Source organism: Octopus bimaculoides, chromosome 3, assembly GCF_001194135.2.
Source record: "Octopus bimaculoides isolate UCB-OBI-ISO-001 chromosome 3, ASM119413v2, whole genome shotgun sequence".
In the NCBI taxonomy this organism is placed as follows: domain Eukaryota; kingdom Metazoa; phylum Mollusca; class Cephalopoda; order Octopoda; family Octopodidae; genus Octopus; species Octopus bimaculoides.
The window spans coordinates 23,001,518-23,024,608 of record NC_068983.1 but is presented as its reverse complement, the minus strand read 5'-3'; the positions used below and the strand labels follow the sequence as shown (position 1 = coordinate 23,024,608).

The following is a 23,091-nucleotide window of genomic DNA, read 5'->3' as shown; positions in this document are numbered from 1 at the left end:
AATAAAAAGACCCTTGGGACTTTTTGTTTCCTTGCACCAATTCATCTCTTTATTATTCTTTTCTGATAACTATTGTAATCACATCATCACCACTAAATTAACAAAAACAGATATTTATTTGTCAAAGGTGGGAGCAAATAAATCATAGAACTAATGAAAATATGAAAACACAGAGAAACTTAAATATAGATACACATAAACATAGTTTTTTTTTCTTTTCTTTTATGACTATGACAGCTTAAAAAAGGAATATATATCCTTCTCCAAATAAGTAACTTCCCATTATAGTCCAGTCAATATGATGTCCTAGTTACCAGAAATCACGTAATCATAGTTTATCTTGTAGTTATTGGCTGAGAACCAGATTTATCATCATCATCATCATCATCATCATCAGTGCCATCATAATTTTAACGTCTATTTTTCCATGTTTGCATGGGTCCAGATGGGACTTCACTGAAGTAGAATTTTCTATGGCCAGATGCCCTGCCTGATGCCAGCCTTCCCTTGTTTTCAAGCAAGATAACAATTCCCCTGTCTAATGACCTATAAACAGTCCAGACATGTTTTTGTGAAGAACTGCAGACAAACGACAATTTGTATGATTGATGACAATTTTGCTTACAATCAGCACATGCATGTCAAAATAAGAGGATTTTGCACTTTGTGTATGTAATTTCAAAAACACATATGCACACATACACATGCATATAATTTTAATACATTTATTGTTGATCAAGTTCTAGGTTAGAGAATCCGGCTTTATAATCTGGGATTTAGGTTCAATAACTGAAGCTTCAACCTACTTAAATATGTCCAGTGAAGCAAGTAACTAAATCATTCTAAGCACTGCGACTTTAGAATATATCAAATTTGAATTCTTCTCAGCTTATTCATACTTTGGTATGAAAAATATAGATTTTAATGTGTTAAATATGTTGTAGGTAATTACTAAACAATAAACTAGATAAGTATGGGAAATGCAAAATTAATAAGATAGAGATATGGAAAATGAAAGGAAATTATATAAGTGATTAGGTTTAATGTTGCAATAAAACAAATATACCAAGAGCAAATAAATAGTCTGAATAATTTAATTAGATAACTCAAAACCTCATAAATATAATATATATTAAATACTTTATAAGCTCTGAGAGTGAATTTACTTTAAATGCTATAATTATCTCAGTATAAATATTGGTCTTCTCATTGAAAGGGAGATTTAAGATGTATAAACAATGAGAAGGGAAAGTGTACAAACTAATGGTTTGGGTGTTGGTCTCCATAATCAAAACATTGTGAGTTCAATTGGATCTTTTTTAAAACGGGGGCCACATTTTTCGTTAACGAAACACTTTGAAACTTGGAACACTGGTAGAATGTGTCATATAAAACATCTTTTTCTCTTAGTCTTCTTAAAAAAAAGAAATCCATAAATTATTCCATGTTAAAGCTGTCGTATTTCTGTAATTTCAACCAATCACTGACGTCCATTCAGCCGATATACATTAAGTGCCGACTACATAAACAAACGATTCTGAAACAATTAACCCTAACCCTAACTCTAACCCTACGGTTAGGGTTAGGGTTAGGGTTAGGGTTAAAGCAAATTTAAAATGAAAAAAGCAAATAAAACGAAGGTATGGAGATTAAATACGCTTTACATCGCTTAATCAGCCAAAGGAGTAAATCTAAACAACTGAATACTTGTCAGTGATTGGTTGAAATTATCGAAATAAGACAATTTTTTACATGAAATAAATTTGAATACAAAAATATTTTTCTGTTCTATAACACAAAATAGATAAGTATACGAAGTTTGAAAGTCTTTCGGTACCAAAAACACTACATAAAACATTAATGAAAAATGTGGCCCCCGTTTTAAAAAAGATCCGTTCAATTTCAGAACCGGATGGTATGTTGCTTCCTTGAACAAGGTGCTTTATTTCTTGCTGTTTTGGGTGAAAATGTATGCCTGCAACAGCAGGGTGTTAAGCCTGTGGCAGACTGGACCCTGTTCAGAGGATGGTCTTGTACTCTCAGTCATTAAAACATGATAGGAACTGGGGTAAACTTTGGTCTAACGAGCTTGTTGGATCAAGAAAAAAAGAGAGATCAACAGTGAGAAATATTCACATCATTTCAAACTTTTAATAAAATAAAATAATGTTTCACACTGAATTTAGTTATTTATGAAAATAAAGAATAGAAAGTCAACTTTCTTGTTACACTGTCTTTATTTCAATTAATTTTGAAAATAATGAAGGACTTAGTTAAGTAACTGTTATTAAATAGCTGGCATTTGGAACATAAATAAACACAAGATTTTAATGGATGGTTTTAATTTAAATCACTTTAACCTTTTCATTATTGTATTTCTATTGAAATGCATTGTCTTTGTGGCAACTGATTTTGACAATAATGAAGAATTTAGTAAGATAACTAATTATAAAGTTGGCATTTGGAACATAAATTAACATGAAATTTAGATGGCAGATATTTTTAATTAAAATCATTTTAAAACAGGAAGTTTGTGTTATAGAACCAGAAGTGGTTTCAGGTGGATGGTGACCAAAAAGGTTAAAACAAGAAGTTTGCAATCATAGAACCGAGAGTAGCTTTAGGTGGACTGGGATGAAAAGGGTTAATATTCCTACAAATAAAATAGATATTATAATATTTGTAATATATTCTTCTGTACACTTATTGTTTAATAGCATTCAGAATACGAAATGCAAAAGTTCAACACATTGTGACTTATCAAGCCTATTGAATAGCAGTGGTCTAGTTTATTGCAAATTCATTGTAACCACACCTTTACAATAATAGATTTTGGACTAAACTTCACACCCAATGCTGTTTAAAAAGCTTTGGTCATTTCGATGACTAATAAACAACAGCTGCCGTCACTTAATCTACTCAAGGTAAAAAATGTACTTCATCGATGATGTAACATGTGCTAGTTGAGCTTAGATTTTCTTCATTTGGTTTTAACACATTCTTTAGCTGGGTCAAACGAAACCAATCCCAAAGATACTGCTTTATGGTATTTATGATTGATTTGCCACACAGATGTTGCCACATATAACATTTAGTACATTCCCCTCCATCCCTTTAATTACATATTTACAATGTCTCTGATTCTACATCTGTGCTTAAATTAGTGGTGCATAATTGACTAAAGACTTTGAAATTTCAACCAACACATTCTGCAGGCATGTTTATTGTCTATCCAAGCATTGTTTGCATATATATATATATATATATATATATATATATATATATATACGTTTTCATGAACATACAAAGGATACATATCATGAGTGTACAACCAAAACAAGTCCATACCAATAAGTTGACTCACTCTTTAAACAAGAAGCTTATAGTCAAGCATGGCAGTTAAGGCTTGTTGTATCTGATATGGGTCAGCATATTGACAAACAATTTACTGATGTAAAACCAAATAAGTAGTAGTCCATATCAAACAAATATATAAGTGTAACTTAAGTTGGTAAAGGAGCTTTCACAAGAATGCTAGCTTCAGTTATTTCTGTAGCACAGCTTCACTGGTGTGAAGTGTCACTGAAATAATACCAAACACATCACCCCAAATACAACAATCATATCCCTAAGCATTTATGCATCCAATATAAGATGTTTGAGGCACGAAGTTCACGTACCAAATAAGTCAATATATTTCAAATGGTAAGTGGTAAGGGTAACACAGTCTTAAGGAATGAACACTAGCATATCCAAAAGACAATAAGTGGAGCTTTTGGCCCCAGATGGTACTTTATATGTATGTGTTATGTTGTGGTTTTCATGGGAGGAAGTGGCTTACTCAAGTTCTGTCTTGAGCAGTACAAACTCTAGCAATACCACTGTGAATAAGTTGTTACTGCAAGTATTGCAGTTTTCCCTCATGAAAGTTATTTTATTCTATTTACCTGAGTCTTTAATCATAAAATTCTCAAATGTCATAAAAACCATCCAGCTATAAAATATTTCTTTCACAAGAAAAACACCAAAAATTTCTTATATATCTCAATAAAAGCAGAGAAATAAACTGGGCATAATGATAGTTGATGTACATAAGAGAGGTGGCTGCCAATGTATGGACAGGATACACAAAGAAATGGTGAGTATTGGGTACCCATACTGAAGCCCTGTTCAGTTGATGACAGTTTGGAAAGATGGCTCATCAACTAGTCATGATGATACGAAATATAGTAAAGGAAAGCTAAATAGGATCATTATTTAATGTCCATTTTCCATGCTGGAATGGGTTGGATGGCTTGACAGGATCTGGCAAGCCATAGGGCTGTGTTGAACCCCATTGTCAGGCTTGGCATGGTTGCTACAGTTAGATGACCTTTATAATGTCAACCACTTTACAATGTAATGGGTATTTTTTTTTTGTGCCAGTTGCCAAGTAAATTGTAAGACTGGAAAAGAACAAGAAAAAGCCTCCTCAACTAAGCGATGGAGGAAAATGGAAAACAAAATAAAATTTAATGCAAAGAAAAATAATTAAAGATTAGGTATATGCTGATTATTAAAACTGACTGCAGAAGGGAACTATTGACCAGACAAAAGTGTTGTTCTATTGGTTTCTCAGTTTTGGATATTTTTATTAAAACAGCTGAAATACTAAGGAAGAGAGAGTTTTTTTTTTTTTAAACAGGTTATATAATGCCCCAAAAGCAACAAAATAAATTGCCTAACAAGGTCCAAACCACGAGTCTGGTAGCACCCACTCTACAATGTTATGAAGAAACAAGAACATCATCTACTACTTGTGCCCAGTTAAGCCACTGAAATAACATACTCATATACTGACAGGACAGCAAAACCGAAGTAATGTACTCTGACCATCACACTTCATTTTATATAAATAACCACGTCAGAGTTTGTAGTGTGGCCACAAATTTGACTAGAGCAGAGTTTATAAAAAAATTTCAATAAACTCATTTGTTGTAAAGGGTGGATGGGTCTTGCCTTGTGTTTAAGAGTTAGGGAGGTAGAAAAAAATGCAGGCAACTAAATATAGGTGGAAGGAATACTTTTAAAACTTTCTACAACATACAGCAATGCCACAATGTCTATCTTGAAGAAGAATGATAATTGTGAATAAACAATGACACACTTTGCACGTCTTTCTCAATAAATAGTTACCTCTGTGACTTTAGAGATATCGGAATGTTGCCATTTTTATTAAGAAATGTGCTTGATAAGCTGTATCAAACTTTAAACAATGCATAACAACTTGGAATTTAACAACAAAAATTCCATTCAGATGTTAGGAAAAATTTGATGGAACATTGTTACCCACTTTGAGAAAAATATTTGCCACCAATTTTTGAATTAGATAAAACTTACATCAAATTAAATCAGTTGTTTAATTAATTTGTTATCGTTGCTGCTGCTATTAAGTCTATAGAATATTGGAATTGTTGCAACAACTTTAATACATACAATATGTGTGTTTGAGTGAGTGCTATAGCTCCTGAGAAAGACATGTTTTAGCTAAATGAACAAGCTTACTTAAGACCAACCAAAATAATGCTCAGTATGGATAATTTTATAGAAATAACAATTTCCTCCAGGAAATGAACCTCAAAGTAGATAAAAGCAGGTTTACACAAATTCTCTTCTCCAGTAAAAGGTGATGGTAAAGTGAGAATTATAGCAAGAAGTACCTGTGTAAGTAAGTACATTTACAGTAGGGTGTTATCAACTATGTTTACAGTAACCAAGAAAGAATTTATATAACTGATTGCACAGGAGAGAAAAGAGGCAGGATGATAGGAGGAAAGAGGAGGAGACTGCAAGAAGGGGGTGAGGGAAGAGTCAGAGGGAAAGAGTCTCTGAAATTTGTACAGATTACATTTGTAATCTGTACAAAGTGTTCAAGATAGAATCTTTAGGGGTGCAAGATTTGGAGAAAGAATCTGGTTAAAATGGAAAGGATAGGTAGTTTGGTTGGTGTAGAAAGCATGGACAGGTAGTAACAGAAGGATCAGAATAGGGAAGATAGTGTAATAAGTGAGGAAAGAACAGAGGGATAATGATAATGTATCATGGGAAGCAGGACTAGACAGGCAGCATTAACCTGGTCACATGGTCTGTGCAGGAACTATTAAGTATTTGGGTGTACACTTTGCAGGTTTTGTCAGTCTCCTCGGAGGAAGCTTTTTGGATAGTTTTACAATAGAGATCTTTGGTTTTATCAAGTCAAATATATTCTTGTAAATGGGAAATTGTCAAGCTGTATCACCCAGACCATACATGGCAATAACAACAGCTTTTACTCCAGTTTGCTATTGGAGAGACGTAGAGGCTAGATCTACTAATAGCCGCTAGATTCTAAAAACATATACTGAATTCAGAATGAGGGTTTCTATGTCCTTATGCACAATAGCTAAATAGCTGCTTACCCAATGCTGGGTTAATCTGTCCTATGACACATCCTGTTTTCAACTACTGTGTTTCTAGCAACCGCTCTCATTAGGTTAGCAATTCAGGAGAATAACAATTACAGGATTATCTCAACTACTATATCTGTTCACCTGAATAGCTACTTTCCTCATCACTTTCACCAGTCTCATTATCCAAACTGCTCTCAGTGCCAGTGTAATTGTAAAGTCCTCATCCAGATGAAATGCTGGGTTCATCACATACTAGCTTCATTGCAAAATCGCCTTTTCTTCTTTTTTTTATTTTATTAAAAACAGATATAAGCTACAGCTATGGGGGACACTATTAACAATGAGTCATAGACACACTTGACAACAAACCTGCAACACGTTCAGGTGTCTGATTTTTATTTTATTTTATTTTTCTATGCATGTTGTTCGTTACTACTTTTAGCGGGAATCCAGCAGGGACGACATTTAAACTATTTCTGCCATAGCAGGAACACCACATGACACAGGGTTAATAAACTGAAACCACAAAAGTGACTCAAGTGCATGGCACTTACCAAAGTTTACTCAAACTTTTCAGACATTATATAGTGTAAATAATAATAATAATGGTTTCACAATTTGGCACAAGGCCAGCAATTTCAGGGGTGGGAGTAAGTCAATAACATTGTCCCCAGTGTTCAACTGGTACTTATTTTATTGACCCTGAAATGATGAAAGGCAAAGTTAACCTCAGAATGTAGAGATGGACAAAATGCTGCCACCCGGCATACTAACAATTCTACCAGCTCACTGCAATAATAATGATAATGATAATAATAATAATCCTTTCTACTAAAGGCACAAGGCCTGAAATTTGTGGGAGGAAGGTAGTCAATTACACTGACCTCAGTATTCAACTGATACTTATTTCACTGACCCCAAAAGGCTAAAAAGGCAAAGTTGACCTGAGTGAAATTTGTACTCAAAACATAAAGAACCACCACTAAGCATTTTGTCCAGTGTAGTAATAATTCTGCTAGCTCACCACACACACACACACACACACACACACACACACACACAGAGTAGCTATTGTAAATTAGAGCCTTTAACTTGAGACAAAGACAGACAAGTTAGCATTTTGAATGCACCACCTGCTGCGTTCTGTAAAGTAGTATCTAAATTATGAACTGTGAGTAGTAGCAGGAGTGAGAAATTTCAGTTAAAATTATAGGTAAGTGGGATGGTGAAACAAGTAAAGTGAAGTATCAACGGTTATATCTCATGCAAATATTTTAAAGTCTTTTTTGAAAAGGTGCAACATCTGCTGAACATGGCACGTGCGTGGATGCACAGATAATTTCAAGGCTATACTATTAGCCAGCAGACAACCCAGTGTCTATGTCAGGGATGATACAGGTGAGTGAGTAGCTAAAGCTCAGCCAACACACTGAACAAATGAATTCGTGTATGTGTGTGTGTGAGCTTATATAGACGAGGCATGCTTTTACTGATATCTCTAATTAAGCTGACTTATTGAAAGTAGATCAACAAATAAGTGGCGAGGAGGAGCATCTGATAATGGCAAAGATATTACAAAAAGAAAGCTGCAGTGAATGTAAAACAGTCATCACTGACACTGAAATACTATTAGTTTATTACACAGAGATTAGAGCCAACAGTGTGACAGTTCATTAAAACTGCTTGCACAAGACAGGTACTTAATCCTAATATCATGAATAATCAAATGAAAGGAGAAAGAGAGAAAGAGGGGTAGTGTATGTATAGTGGGAGACATGGGGGTAGTGTAAGTGAGTAACATTGTACATTTGAATCCATCTCCCACAAGACAGACAACAATAAAGTCACGTGTCTGACTTCTCTTTTAACATCGTTTATTTGTACTAATGAAACACACTGATAAATACAGAGAGTAATGACAGCTACTAAGTACATTACAAATATAGAGATATAATCAAACTATGAACCTGAAATTAAGACAGATTTGAACTACTAGATATTCACTAATCAAGGTTCAAATCCAGCTGAGGTTGATTATTTCTCTCATCTATCATCAATGTTTCTCATCATTTATTTCTTAGTCCATGACTTGAGCAAACAAGCACCACATAGAATTGTGACAACTACTCAGTTTTAGAAGACACAGGGCAATAGAAGGATCAGAATAGGGAAGACAGTGTAATAAGTGAGGAAAGGACAGAGGGGTAATGATAATGTACCATGGGAAGCAGGACTAGACAGGCAGCATTAACTTGGTCACATGGTCTGTGCAGGAACTATTAAGTATTTGGGTGTACACTTTGCAGGTACTATGATAAAATGCACCCAGTACACTCTGTAAAGGGGTTGTTAACTGAGTAGAGTTGACATAGGGTTGTTAGGAACTTAGTCTTGTGGAAGACATGATAAACTCTCTCTTGGTACCATGAGAAAATGCACCCAGTACACACTATAAAGTAGTTGGTGATAGAAAGGGCATCCAGCCATGGGAACCAAACCTAAAATGAACGGTGTGAGCAGGACATGGTTCTGCCCAAACTATGTAAGAAGGTAGTAACTTCAAATAAGAATTGACTTGGACTGGGATGACATCCAACCTATGCTAGCATAGAAATGCAAACAAAAATTATAATCTCTTTATTTTTATATAATGTGGCCAACACCAGTGCCACATAACTGGTAACTGTGCTGGTGGTATGTAAAAAGCACCCATTACACTCTTGGAGTGGTTGGCATTAAGAAGGGCATAGCTGTAGAAACCATGCCAAATCAAGTTGGAACCTGGAGCAGCTCCCCAGCTTACTCATTTCAGTCAAACCATCTAACCCATGCCAGCATAGAAAGCAGATGCTAAATGATGATGATGATGATTGCAACCAAGCTATTCCTTAATGTTTCTGACAGGCCAATCACCAATCAACTACATTTCTGGCAGTGAGAGCAACAAGGGAATGCGTGTGTGTGTAGCATGACGTAAAAGAAATAGTGCATGGGATTTCCTATGTAAAGCATCAGTTTTCAATTTTCTTGCTGTTGTTTACATTATTCACACACACGTATACATCATAATGGTATCATTTTAAGTTTGCTTTCCATGCTGTCATGGTTTGGATGGACCATCACGGAGCAAGTCAATTTTTATTTGAAGTTTCTGCCTTAGTAAGAAGACCACATTGTACTCATAAATATATAATGGACTTCCAGAGTTGTAGTTTATCAAATTTTATTTACAAAGTAATGGTCAATCTGAAGCTACAGTTTAACCCTTCAGTGTTTATTCCAGTCATATGTGGCCGAAATATTCTACCTATTTTATGTTCAAACTGACCAAATCCAGCCTTTCACTCATATTCTACAATGTCATTCTAAAAATATACAAACACACCATTGAAATCTCAAAGCTACAAGATAATCCTTGATTAATTTAAAACAATGTGAATATATAAGCAATATATTTGATAAAGAAATCTGAATGTCAAAGGGTTAAGTAATTTGTCTGAGGTGACACACAGTGGGATAAAACCTGAAACCATGCAAGTGAAAAACTTCTTAACTAAACAACTTTACCTGTATTTTTGTTGTCAATAAAATGTACACTTATAGTAATATACTAGGATCACCCATACCAAGAGTACCTATTCCTCTTCATATTTTGGAGGAATGTAAACCCCAGTATTTCTGTAAAGTGGCTGGTAACAGGAAGGGTTATCAGCTGTAAAACCCATTGTCAGAAACATGTTATAATTAACAAACAACCCAGTCTTCTTCCTCACTGTTTGTGCCAGATGACAGGGAATTACATTATGTAGGGAGATGCTGAAGCCCTTCCAGCTTAGGCCAGCACAGTAAAACTATATACAAATATACTTATTCAATATCAAAAGAAATGTCTCTCCAAGCAGTAGGTAAATAAGTATTTGTGTATTTAAAAGTTAGGTGGTAATGGCATTATATAGAACAATTTTAGCATGACATACGATATTCCTTCATTTAAAAAGATCGGGAGTTTCCTAACTCAGTCAAAAATCATTATATAAACATGATTAAAGAATTAGTGAACATATTAACATCCTCATAACTTAAACAATTAAAATTACTTTGAACACTTAAAAAAAAAAAAAAAAAAAAATTGTTAGTTAGAAGGGGAACATTCATATTTCACTCAAATTTATTAACACATAAAAAAACCCCCAAAAAACCATATACTAACAATATAAACTTACAAATATTAAATGAATGCATATTTTCAAATGCAAAATATATATTATGAGATACTTAAGACTAAATTAATGAGCCTAATAAAAACACACGCCTACATACACAGTGTGAATTTATACCTAGATTTATAGAGGAACTAACTACACATACAAGTATTTCTACCAAAACATTTCACAAGAAAATTTTCCATTGAAATATACTTACTCCAGTTGTCCAAGTAATTTTCATTCAAAAGAAGGTATGTTTGCCAGATGGCACTAACCTTAAATCAATACAATCCCACGATGAAACAGGCAATGTGTTGCTTTTTCAAAATGATTTGGTAAATAAAACATTGATTATACTTTTCCTTTTAAAAGTTTTTTTAAGCGGTTAACTTCTTTTTTCACACAAAAAGGAATAAGAATTTGCAAAAAGGTAACCTCATAATACTGTTGATTTTCCTCCTTTCTATGAAGTTATATTTAGTAAGTATATATATCTTTTAGAAAGAAGGAAAAAAAAAAGAAACTATTTCATGTTGAAATGTAGTATTTATCTTCTCCCCACCTTTGATTACAGTTTCATTATCACTCAATGAAGAGTAAAGAGAGATTAAAATAAATGAGATATAGAGGTGAAGTTCACAATCCTGTAATATCTAGTAACCTATATAAAAAGTGTATGTTGTGTGTGTGTGAATGATATCTCACGACAACAAAGTGACAATGACTCGATACAAAGGAAACATATTTGTATTCAATGGTAATAATTACCATGAAAAGAATTTTCTTTTTCTTGAATTTTTTCCTGTTTTCCTTCTCATTTCAAATTTCATTCATTTCCCTACTTTCAATCTCATTTGAGAATCTTTCGAAATTTGTAAAACTCAAGATACTTTTTCACTAGGGAATATTATATATAATGTATATTGTATCTAATTAAATTATATATTCAATCAATTCTGAATTAGATGTGAAATTCATTTCAGGAAAAGTATGCGAAGTGACGTAAAGACTTTTTGAAAGTAAATTATTTTGAAATCTGAAATACATTCATATATGTACTATAATAGAAAGTAGTAGAAATGAAGTGTTTACAGAAGCTTATCGGCAGCTGAATACCTCCAGAGAAACAATAACCATGTGAGTGGAGTATATTACAGCCAGAAGATAGCAGCCAAAGTAATTACAATTGGAGGTGATGATAATCTGTTAATTCCATAAGTTATTAACATGAAACACTTACCTATCCTCTCACTAAAACAAATCTAACAAAAAAGATCTCAGCTGTTGAATAGATTTCAGAGAGGACTGGAGAAAGAGGGTTTATTTGTTGCCTAAGCCATATATTGTTGTAAAGCTTTTAAGACCAGACAAATTAAAAAAGATAGATTTTCCGCATTGTACAGGGTGTCCACAAAGTATGGGTACATGACGTAAATAAAACCATGACATAAACAATTAAATATAAGAAATAATAATTTCTTAAAATATGTGTTAATCCCCATGTACCCAGACTTTGTGGACACCCTGTATAATCAGTCTACACACACACACACACACACACACATTAAGAAATATTTTTTAAGAATCTTTCTAACGAATTCAAATGAATTGGCATAAAGTGTATGCACGTAAATAGCTACCTTAAAAAATTAATTTCCAGTATTTTCATACTAATATCAGTTACAATGTAAAGCCATCACATGTGTGTGTGTGTGTGTGTGTGTGTGTGTGTGTGTACTTCTAGCAACAAATTTAGTAAAATTGATTTGACTTTATATGAAATTCTTATTGGAAAACCTTTTACCAATATCTGTAACAAAAGCAAGTTTTCCCACCCACCAAATTAAGAAAACCGATTGCAAAAATATGGTTACAACCTCAACAGTTGATCTCTTATCCTGCTTTTCCAGTGGACAGTGAAAACTTTGAAAATTTTCCATAGTTACATACAACTGTAAGTATATATTCACTCAAGGGAAGTACAATGAACATCATTAATTTGGTTAAAATGAAGCAATGCTCAGGTTACAGAGTTCTTGTAGTTTACAGTACTTTTAAGCAATATCGGCTGCAATAAAATAGAGTAATGATCTAATGTAATACAGACGGATGACTAAACTGTTGACGTGCTAGCAAGCAGACTTAGCAACATATGTTTAGGATCACACCTGTTGGATTTTACTGTCCTTTGCAAAAGAATATTCAATGTATTGAAAAAAAAAATTAATAGAACAAGCTGACTAAAATAAAAAATATAAAACAACTAGGATTTGAATGAAAAATATAAAACAACTATTAAATGAATAAAAGAAAAACAAAAAGGAAAGAAATTTAGTTATAAATAAAATTTTGTATTTTAGATTTCACAAATTTACTGATACTCATTACATATTAAGACTTTTTGTGAAGGGAGATAACTGCTATCACAGAGTACTCTCCCTTATATAAGAAAACTCCGTAAAGACGTTAAATTATTTCCTATAGTTATATTTTGATACTATATTCTATTCACATCTTTCTTTTCATGAAATAGATATTATTGTGCCCACAAAATTTTGTAGTAGAGCTATTAAAATAAAAAAAAAATATAGAAGACATTCTTATACTTGGTATAAAAATTTTTTTTTTTCCAAAGTATATTTGGAAAACCTCTCAATTCACACTATGGTCTAGGTATAAATTATTATTTTGCTTTATGCCTTACCTAAGTACAAGACCACATATTTTGGGGAAAAGAAACAGACGATTAAAAAAGACCACGAAGAAATATTAACAGCATTACCAATTCTACCCTTATAGTAATGACGATTTCTCAGATTGGCACAAAATTAAGAAGGGAGGAACAGTCGATTGAACTCAGAACAAACACTGAAAAGTATCATGTTTGACACTAACAGTTTGGCCAATCCATCACTGAATAAAGAATAATTTCTAACATAAGCACAAAATTACAAATGTAGAGGAGGATGGTAGTCAATTAACTTAACAGTCAGTACATGACTGGTACTGTATTTTATTGATTCTGGAAGGATGAAAAATGAAGATGACCTAATAGGTATTTTGCCTGATGCTGTAACGATTCAACCAGTTCACCATGTGATAATGATAATAATAATCCTTTCTATTATAGTCACAAGGCCTGGAATTTTTTGAAGGGGGAAGTTGATTACATTGGCCCCAGTGCTTAATTGGTACTTATTTTATTAACCCTGGATGGATAAAAGGTAATGCTGACCTCAATGGAATGTGAACTCAGAACGTAAGCCAGAAGAAATGCTGCTAAGCATTGTGTCTGGCACAGTAACAATTCTGCCAGCTTGTTGCTTTAATAATAAACCTTTCTGCTAGAGGCACAAGGCCTGAAATTTGGGGGAAGTGAGCAAGTCAATTACATCAACCCCAGAGCTTCACTGGTATTTATTTTATTGAACTCCCAAAAGAGGAAAGGCAAAGTTGCCCTCAGTGGGATATGAGCTCAGCATGTAAAGAAAAATATCACTAAACATTTTATCTGACATGCTAACAGCTCTACCATTTTATCACGATAAAAATCCTTTCTATTATAGGCACAAGGCCTGAAATTTATAGGGGAAGAAGAAGTCGATTTACATCAACTCTAGTGCTTAACTGGTACTTATTTTATTGACTCTGAAAGGATGAAAGTCAAAGTCAACCTCAGCAGAACATGAACTCAACATAAAGCCAGCAGAAATGCTAAGATTTTGCCTGACTTGCTAATGATTCTGCCAGCTTGCCATCTATATAGTAATAATGGTTTCAAATTTTGCCACAAGGGCAGTATTGAACCCATTACTCAACTAGTACTTATTTTATTGACCCTGAAAAGATGAAAGGCAAAGTCAACCTTGGCGGAATTTGAACTCAGAACATAAAGATGGATGAAATACTGCTAGGCATTTTGCACAGGGTGCTAATGATTTTGCGAGTGTGCCAATATAATAATAAAGAAACAACAAAAGAAATTTCATAAAAAAGTAAACTGGAATTAATACACACATACTCTTACACACTTTTAGGCAATGTTGCACACATGCCAGTACACCTGATGGTGCAGTAGAAGGTCATATGAACCTTATGTGAGTTGTTTATTTCTCTAATTGTTAATAATGATTTTTTAATTTACCACAAAACATGAGATATGAAAGGGGGCATTACAAAGACAAATCCCACAAAAATATATAAATGGATGGGGTTTACACATAATTAGTTGTTATAAAAAAAACAAAACAAATAGAGAGAACTAATATATTCTAAAAGCATGAAATAAAAAGCTTGAATGTGGAGGAGGGGACAAGTATCTAAGGCCAATCAAGGAACTCTACAGATTCGGGGTTACTCAGACTACAAAGGGATAATGCTTTCTCCCACTTCTGGGCCAGAGAGGCATTCTGAGAGTCAGTCCTTGCCACTCTTATCCCCCCCCCGCTCCCCAAGTGGAATATGAAGTTGATGGAGGTTGGCTGAAGAAGGAAACATCTGTTCTCAACCCCTTTCGATGCAAACATCATGAATTCTCTTTTAACATAGCCACCAGACAGAGGAAAACTTCTTGCTCTTCCAAGCCAAAGAAATACATAAACAAATCTTTATGATGGACTCTGCTAATAGTCTGTTCGACATAATTCCACAACTCAGCAATGCTCAGATACCGAATAGGAAGAGTTTTATCAATCTTTACTCAGACCAAGATGCATGCACAGTACAAAATCCTCCTGGATATACCAATTTATTAGTAGCTTAAGTTTGTGCAGGCAATTAGAAATTAACATTAGAAATTAACAATTAGAAATTAACAATTAGAAATTAACATCAAGGTTTTGGAGTTTGAATTAAGAATATATCAACTTGTGACACGGGACGATGGCAATTGTTTATCACAAAATTTGCTGCCATTAAGAAATAAGAATAATTATAATGATTATGACTATAGACACAAGTAAAAGTTTTAGGGAGGACACTATTGTGTACACTTGATCTAAACAACAGCCTAATTCACCTCTGAATTACACACATAACATCTTGAAAAAAGAAAAGTGAACTGGCCACGATTGGAATGTTGTTATTTTATAAAAGCCAAAAAGAAGCTACGTACTCGACGCATTTTCTGCCAGCAGTAAAAATGCGGAAATGAAAATATTCCACTGAAAAACAAACGTAGCAGTAGCTAAACTAGTTGCACAAAATTTCAAAGGAAAAGGAAAATTAAAGAGTTATTTCCCTTCGATTAAATGCACAGCAACGTGTCAATGCATTTGACAGAATATGGCATGAAATGTAATAGTCATTATTAGCAAAACAATCAACTGGGGTTATACAAAAGATTAGTAAAAACGTGTGCATGTGTGTTCGGGAAATTGAGGGGAAACAAGGGAGATAATTTCGATAAGATCAGTTAATGTCTATTAAAAATTTTTTTTTTTTAAAGTGTAACAAAGAAAGGATCTATAATTAATGATAGTTGTTAGTATTAAATGCCTTTCATGGGTGCATTAATATCTTAAGTGATGTGAAATGCATTCATTCTAGAAATGAAAATTCGCATTTCGTATTCAATTCGGAATGAAGATGAGCGTTACTAAATTACCAACCGTATTAGTAACATCAAACAGTGTTGAGATGAATAGTTTAATACTACTTGGCAATAAGGGAACCTGTATGTAGTCCTATGATATGCGAGAAACAGCAGCAATTTTCATTTCAAATCAAACTACACCATCTTAGATAATTCATCTCTTTTCTACCAAACTGAACTACAGTCTATGATAAATAATTGTAGAAGAAATTAACATTTCACTGTGCAAACAATCTGCTGCTGTGAAACTCTGTATTAACCCTGATTGAACAAACTTATGATTCCTAAGCTTGAATGCATTGAAGCCCTGAATATCCCATCTTTCTAGAGGAGATCTATACATTCGATCATCGGAATCTTAGGCTAATTCAATCAGGGCTCTAGAGCAGCACAGCAGCGGATTGTTTGCACAATGAAATGCTAATTTCTTCTACAATTATTTATTATAGAGACAGCAGTCCAATTTAGTAGAGATGAGGTTATAAGTTGGTTTAAATACATTGTAGTATATTATCATACCTTTTTTCAGAAAGTATTCTGCAAAATTTATAAAGAAAACAATGGATCACCAAATACAAATTTACTTGAGGAAATACTATAGGACATACTCATAGAAGTCACCACTGACCACCCAAATTCTTTGATACACACTAGTTGGTTCCTAACATTTCCTATGGCCCTCACCCTAAGAAATGTTTAATGTTTGCACCACCTACAAATATCACACATAAAAACTTTAAAAAATATTGACTTATGAATGAACAGCATACAGTACATCATCATCATTTAACGTTCGTTTTCCATGCTAGCATGGGTTGGACGATTTGACTGAGGACTGACAAACCAGATGGCTACACCAGGCTCCAATCTGATCTGGCAGAGTTTCAACAGCTGGATTCCCTTACCAATACCAACCACTCTGAGAGTGTAGTGGGTGCTTTTTACGTGCCATCGGCATGAGGGCCAGTCAGGTGGTACTGGCAATGGGTGAATAAACTTAACAAATATAAACTTGTGACTCGCGTAAAAAGCTAATGTAAATTGAGTAATTAGAAACAAAAAACTCTAAACAGTGAAATCAATCTCTTTTGGAAACAAAATTCAATGAATTCTTTGCTTCTTATTCGTGACTATCAAGATATGAATCTTTCTTGCTAATTGAGGTCTGCCTGTGGATTTAGGTAATTCACACAAGTGTGTCATTACAAGTGGAATAACATGGAGACAATTTTTGGTTATAATTTTGGTCAATTTTTGGTCATAATCAAAAAGGGTTAAATCTACATATGTAGAATTAATGAAGTTCTTTGTGTGCTTAGAACATATCTAACTCTCTTTATCACACTCCCGAAAGGCCATTTCACATCACTAGAGGGTGCAGGCACCCAGGCTGGAAACCCTGGTATAAACCAGATTATGCATCACTGATATGTAAAATTGTAAATGACTATCCTAGAACTTTTAAGAGAAGGCGTCTCCTGGAAAAGCAATAAATCTCACTCACATATACCATTTCTAGTTGATACCTATTACAGATAGCTCTGTGAACTGAAACAATGCAGAATAAAGTGCTCTGCTTATAAACAACAAAATATTTGCATTAAATTTAATCTTACAACCTACCAGCAGGCAGTCTTAATGGCACAGCTGTTACACTTAGCATTAGAAACTGCATCAACCTAGTAACAAACAATGGCCACAGCATATCACCTAATCTTGGCCTGTATTTTAGTGAAACTCATAAATGTCATCTTGGTCAACTGACAGCCATGCCACTTTGAACACATGCGCTAAAAGACCACTTCCCCAAGCACGGCTTACATTTTCTCCTCTCTGACAAATATACATTCTCACACACTAAGCTACTGGTATTCAGCATAACAGCTGTTGACAAGTAACTTTTGTGACATCAATATGGAAATAAGTGCGATCCATTAAAAGTGAATATTGTGGTTGGCTTTACGTAGGAAACCACATGCAACTTGAACAAATTTCCAGCACCCAGTTAACCAACCCACATACTTATAATAGCTCTAATGTGAATTGAATTATGAAACGGGACATCAAATGGAATGCCTTACAATTTGTACTAATTCCTAGAGAAGCATGATAATGATAATCTTTTTTACTATAGGTGCAGATGTAGCTGTGTGTGGTAAGAAGTTTGCTTTCCAGCCACATGGTTCCATGTTTCAGTTCCACTGTGTGGCACTTCGGGCAAGTGTCTTCTACTATGGAGCCTCGGGCCAACCAAAGCCTTGTGAGTGGATTTGATAGACAGAAACTGAAAGAAGCCTGTTGTGTATTTGTGTGTGTGTGTGTGTGTGTGTGTGTGTGTGTGTGTGTGTCCCACCACTGTTTGACAACCAATGCTGGTGTTTACGCCCCTGTAACCTAGCAGTTTGGCAAAAAAAAACTGACAGAATAAGCACCAGGTTTAAGAAAAAAAGTAGGCACAAGGGTCAGTTTCTCCGACTAAAAATTCAAAGCAGTGTCCCAACATGGCTGCAGTCTAATGACAGACAAGTAAAAGACAAAAGATATAGGCACAAAGCATGAAATTTTGGTGGAGGGAGCTGATTGAGGACATCAACCCCAATACCTGACCAGTGCTTATTTCATCAACCCCAAAATGATGAAAGGCAAAGTCAACCTTGGTGGAATTTGAACTCAAAATGTAAAGACAGATGAAAAGCTGCTAAATAATTTTGTCTGCCATGTTAATGATTCTGTCAGCTCACTGCCTTCATGATGATGATAATAATCATAATCATCATCATCATCATCATCATCATCGTTTAACGTCCGCTTTCCATGCTAGCATGGGTTGGACGGTTCGACTAGGGTCTGAGAAGCCAGGAGGCTGCACCAGGCTCCAATCTGATCTGGCAGTGTTTCTACAGCTGGGTGCCCTTCCTAACGCCAACCACTCAGAGAGTGTAATAATAATAATAATGGTTCCCCCTTTGGGCACAAGGCTAGCAATTTTTGAGGGGAGGAAATTAGTTGGTTACACTGACATCAGTACCTGGCTGGTACTTTATGAAAGCCAGAGGAATGAAAGACAAAGTTGATGCTGTCTGGATTTGAACTCAAATTCAGAGTAAGACAGATGTAACAAATGTGAAGTTTTTAATGAGTAATAAGAACAGTGAAGTAATTTCAAGAAACTCATTATGGGGGCATAAATCCCATTTACCAAGAATTTACTATTTCTCTCACCAATATACTCTTTCTCTTTCTCTCTTTTACTTGTTTCAGTCATTTGACTGCGACCATGCTGGAGCACTGCCTTTTAGTCAAGCAAATTGACCCCAGGACTTATTCTTTGGAAGCCTAGTACTTATTCTATTGGTTTCTTTTGCTGAACCGCTAAGTTACGGGGATGTAAACACACCACCATCAGTTGTCAAACGATGCTGGGGGCACAAACACAGACACACACATACATATATACGATGGGCTTCTTTCAGTTTCCGTCTAGCAAATCCACTCACAAGACTTTGGTCGGCCCGAAGCTATAGTAGAAGACACTTGCCCAAGGTGTCATGCAGTGGGAATGAACCCAGAACCATGTGGTTGGTAAGCAAGCTGCTTACCACACAGCCACTCCTGCACCTATAAAGATCAATAATCCATAAGTTCAAAATCTTGAATGAAAAACACAACATCAGTGATATTATTTTGTTATTCTCATCATGGAGTAATGCAGTAAGCCAGTCATTAGCCTAAACCTATAACCAACAACACACTATTTCACCCATCTGTTATATAAAATAAATAAATAAAGCCAACCAAAAGTTTGTTGTCTCATATCCTATTACTGTGTTGTGTTGTATCCTGGAAAATAAGTTTACTTCTCAATTGAAGTATACGTGAGCTATAAATAGTAATGAATGGAAAATTTAAGCTTGCTGATAACGTGAGGCAGTGGAAAGAGAGTACAGGGAATTTATAACTGACATATATTCCATAAGTAGTACCAAAATTACTGCTAGAAGCCAAAGCCTTTTCTTTCCTGGGAGAGAGATGGGGAGGAATGTTTTTCAACAGTAAAACCTCAACTTCATATTTTACTTTATAAGTTAGTCAGATGAGAGGCATGACCTTTTGACCTCTTGCAGGCCCACTGAGACTTATGAAATCAATGTGGTGACTTTCATCTATTAAGTTAACATCTGTAGGAATGGAGAGAAAAATCTGCAGGGAGGAAATTGTAAAGGACTGCAGCTCTGTCAAGGAAGGCTTGTGTAATGTGTTTAAACATAAGATCTAAAATGAATGACACAGCATGAATGATAACAGCCATGGTCACCAACAACCAGGCTGCAGACTAGTACTGGGCCATGAATCATTTGGTAATTTGGTACTAGACTACACGGAAGGAATAAATTCTTTTAAGTTATTCTTTCTATTTTACTGGTTATCCCAGTCTGCAGGGTACTTTTGTATTATCTATGTAAGAATTAAAATATATTTTATGCAATTTAATACATTTTGTTTGGCACATGATTCCTTGGTCCATAGAAAAATTGCTCTGCATGAAATGGTTCTGTAGTTCAAAAAAGAAAAAAACGGTTGGGAACTGCTGATGATAGGAGACAAGATAAATAAGACTTCATGAAGTGGACATTTGCAACTACCTAGTTTAGAGATTTTTTTCAATAATGATAGACAGAAAAACCAGCACATCTGTGAACTTATGGTCATAGTTTGATGGTGAGTGAATTTTTGCTAGTAAGATGGCGCACAGGCATGGCTATGTAGATACAGAGCTCAGTTTGTAACTATGAGGTTTCAAGTTCTAACTCAGTGTATCACACCATGAGCATCTTTTGCTATAGCCACAGACTGACCAATATCTTCTAAGTAGAATTTATAGAGGGACACTATAGAAGTGCGTGTGTATTTAGACAGACAGACAAATGTGTATGTAAGTGTGTGTATGCAGGTCTATGAAAATGTTCACATTTTGTATCATCTCATGAAACGAACTGTCTTTATACTGATACAGGAGTATTCCTTGTCAACAAAAATTGTGCTATAGCCCTGCCTTTTCAAAGATACTGGGGAATAAAATATCCTTTCTTGTAAAACAAAGTTTAGTGACATATAGGGCATCCACCTGTACAATAAATAATAACTCAGTAATAAGTATCTGTCCAACCTATACTCACAAAAAAAAAAGAAAAAAGAAAAAAAAAGTAACATGAATGAATAAAAGAACCTTCATTTGAATGCAGTCTTTGAAATTTGAATATGTGGCAAGAATACCATCCCAGTACTCCAATATGGGCTGCACTTAAAATTATGTACAGATTTAGCATCTGATGAGGTTTGAAGTATTTTCTTGCTCAGAAAAGGAAACCTAGCCCTTAGGATGCAGGTTGGAGTGGTTCAACAGGAAACATCTGATCCAGGCGATAAGAAACAATGGAGCATAAAGGCTGGCAAACAATGCATTTAAAAAAAAAAAACATGTGATGAAAGATCTTTGCTCAGATTAATTTCAATATCTCATTTAGACATTTGCCATGGTAAATTGAAGATGATGAGGTAATAAAAAATTAATACTTGGCTTACTAGATATGGCATATATATTTACCCATTATTTATTTTATCATAAAATATAAAGCTTTAGGTTTCGGGGAATGAAAGTTTACAGGTTGATTATTATAGTTATTGACAGTATTTTACATATATTTACAATTCAAAATGGCCACCCTTTGCTTTCATCATAGGTCTTAACTGTTTCTCAACTGAAGTGCAAAACTTATTTACTAGCCTCTTTGTTCAAATTGAGCCATGCTGTCTTAAGAGCTTCTTTCAGATCTGGCACACTTTTCAACAAGTCCGTTTGGCCTTCATGAAGCCTCGATGTTATTTATGGATTTTGTGATATAGCCCACATTTAATGCATCACATACTTAAGTGAGCCACAGTTGAAAGAAGCTTTTAAGATGTTATGGTCCAATTTGAACAAAGAGGTGAAGAAGAAGTCATGCACTTCAGTTGAGAAAAGGTGAAGAGCTATACTGAAAGCAAAGGGTGGCCATTTTGAATTGTAAATATATGCAAAATACTGTCAGTAAATATAACTATCAACCTCTAAAAACTTACTTTAACAAAACCCTAAAACTTTTTACTTTATGATAAGCTGAATAATGAGAAAATACATATGCCACACCTGGAACACTTTGAGGCTGAAAAAGATTTATTAAAGCAAAAAGGGACTCACCATTAAGCATTGTCTTCCAATCTTGTACACCCTTTGATGGTGAGATTGCTTGCTCAATTTTCTGCCACTGAGCATTTAATAGCTGTAGTCGTACATAAACATCTCCTTTTAAAGCAGGATATCGCTTGAGTAACTGGCGAGCATAGTCATTTAATAACTTGTGGCGAGGGGATCTTTGTAACAGCTCTTCATGGTAGGTCTGTTGATAAAATCGAAATGATAAAATTAGATGATGATAAATATTTCTAACTTTGCTACAAGACTACAATTTTATGGGAGCAGAATAATTAGTTGCATCATTTTCAAAAGAATGAGAGTCAAAGTCAATTTCAACGGGATTCTTAGATGGTAAAGTGAAAGTAATGAAAACATCAAGGCATTTAATTTAGCATTTCTGTATCACCATTATCATCATCATCATCGTTTAACGTCCGCTTTCCATGCTAGCATGGGTTGGACGATTTGACTGAGGACTGGTGAAACCGGATGGCAACACCAGGCTCCAGTCTAATTTGGCAGAGTTTCTACAGCTGGATGCCCTTCCTGACGCCAACCACTCAGAGAGTGTAGTGGGTGCTTTTACGTGTCACCCGCACGAAAACGGCCACGCTCGAAATGGTGTCTTTT

The 23,091-nt window shown here is 34.7% G+C and overlaps 1 protein-coding gene across 2 annotated transcripts in view; it reads right to left on the bottom strand.

Moving 5' to 3' along the window:
- The window catches only part of LOC106877836 (uncharacterized), a 206,101-nt gene that overhangs the window by 102,225 nt on the left and 80,785 nt on the right, over positions 1–23,091 (bottom strand). For both annotated transcript variants that reach the window (XM_014926867.2, XM_014926868.2), the window contains exon 4: positions 22,465–22,663. In XM_014926867.2, coding sequence (XP_014782353.1) covers positions 22,465–22,663 — 199 coding nt within the window. The remainder of the gene's footprint in view (positions 1–22,464; positions 22,664–23,091) is intronic.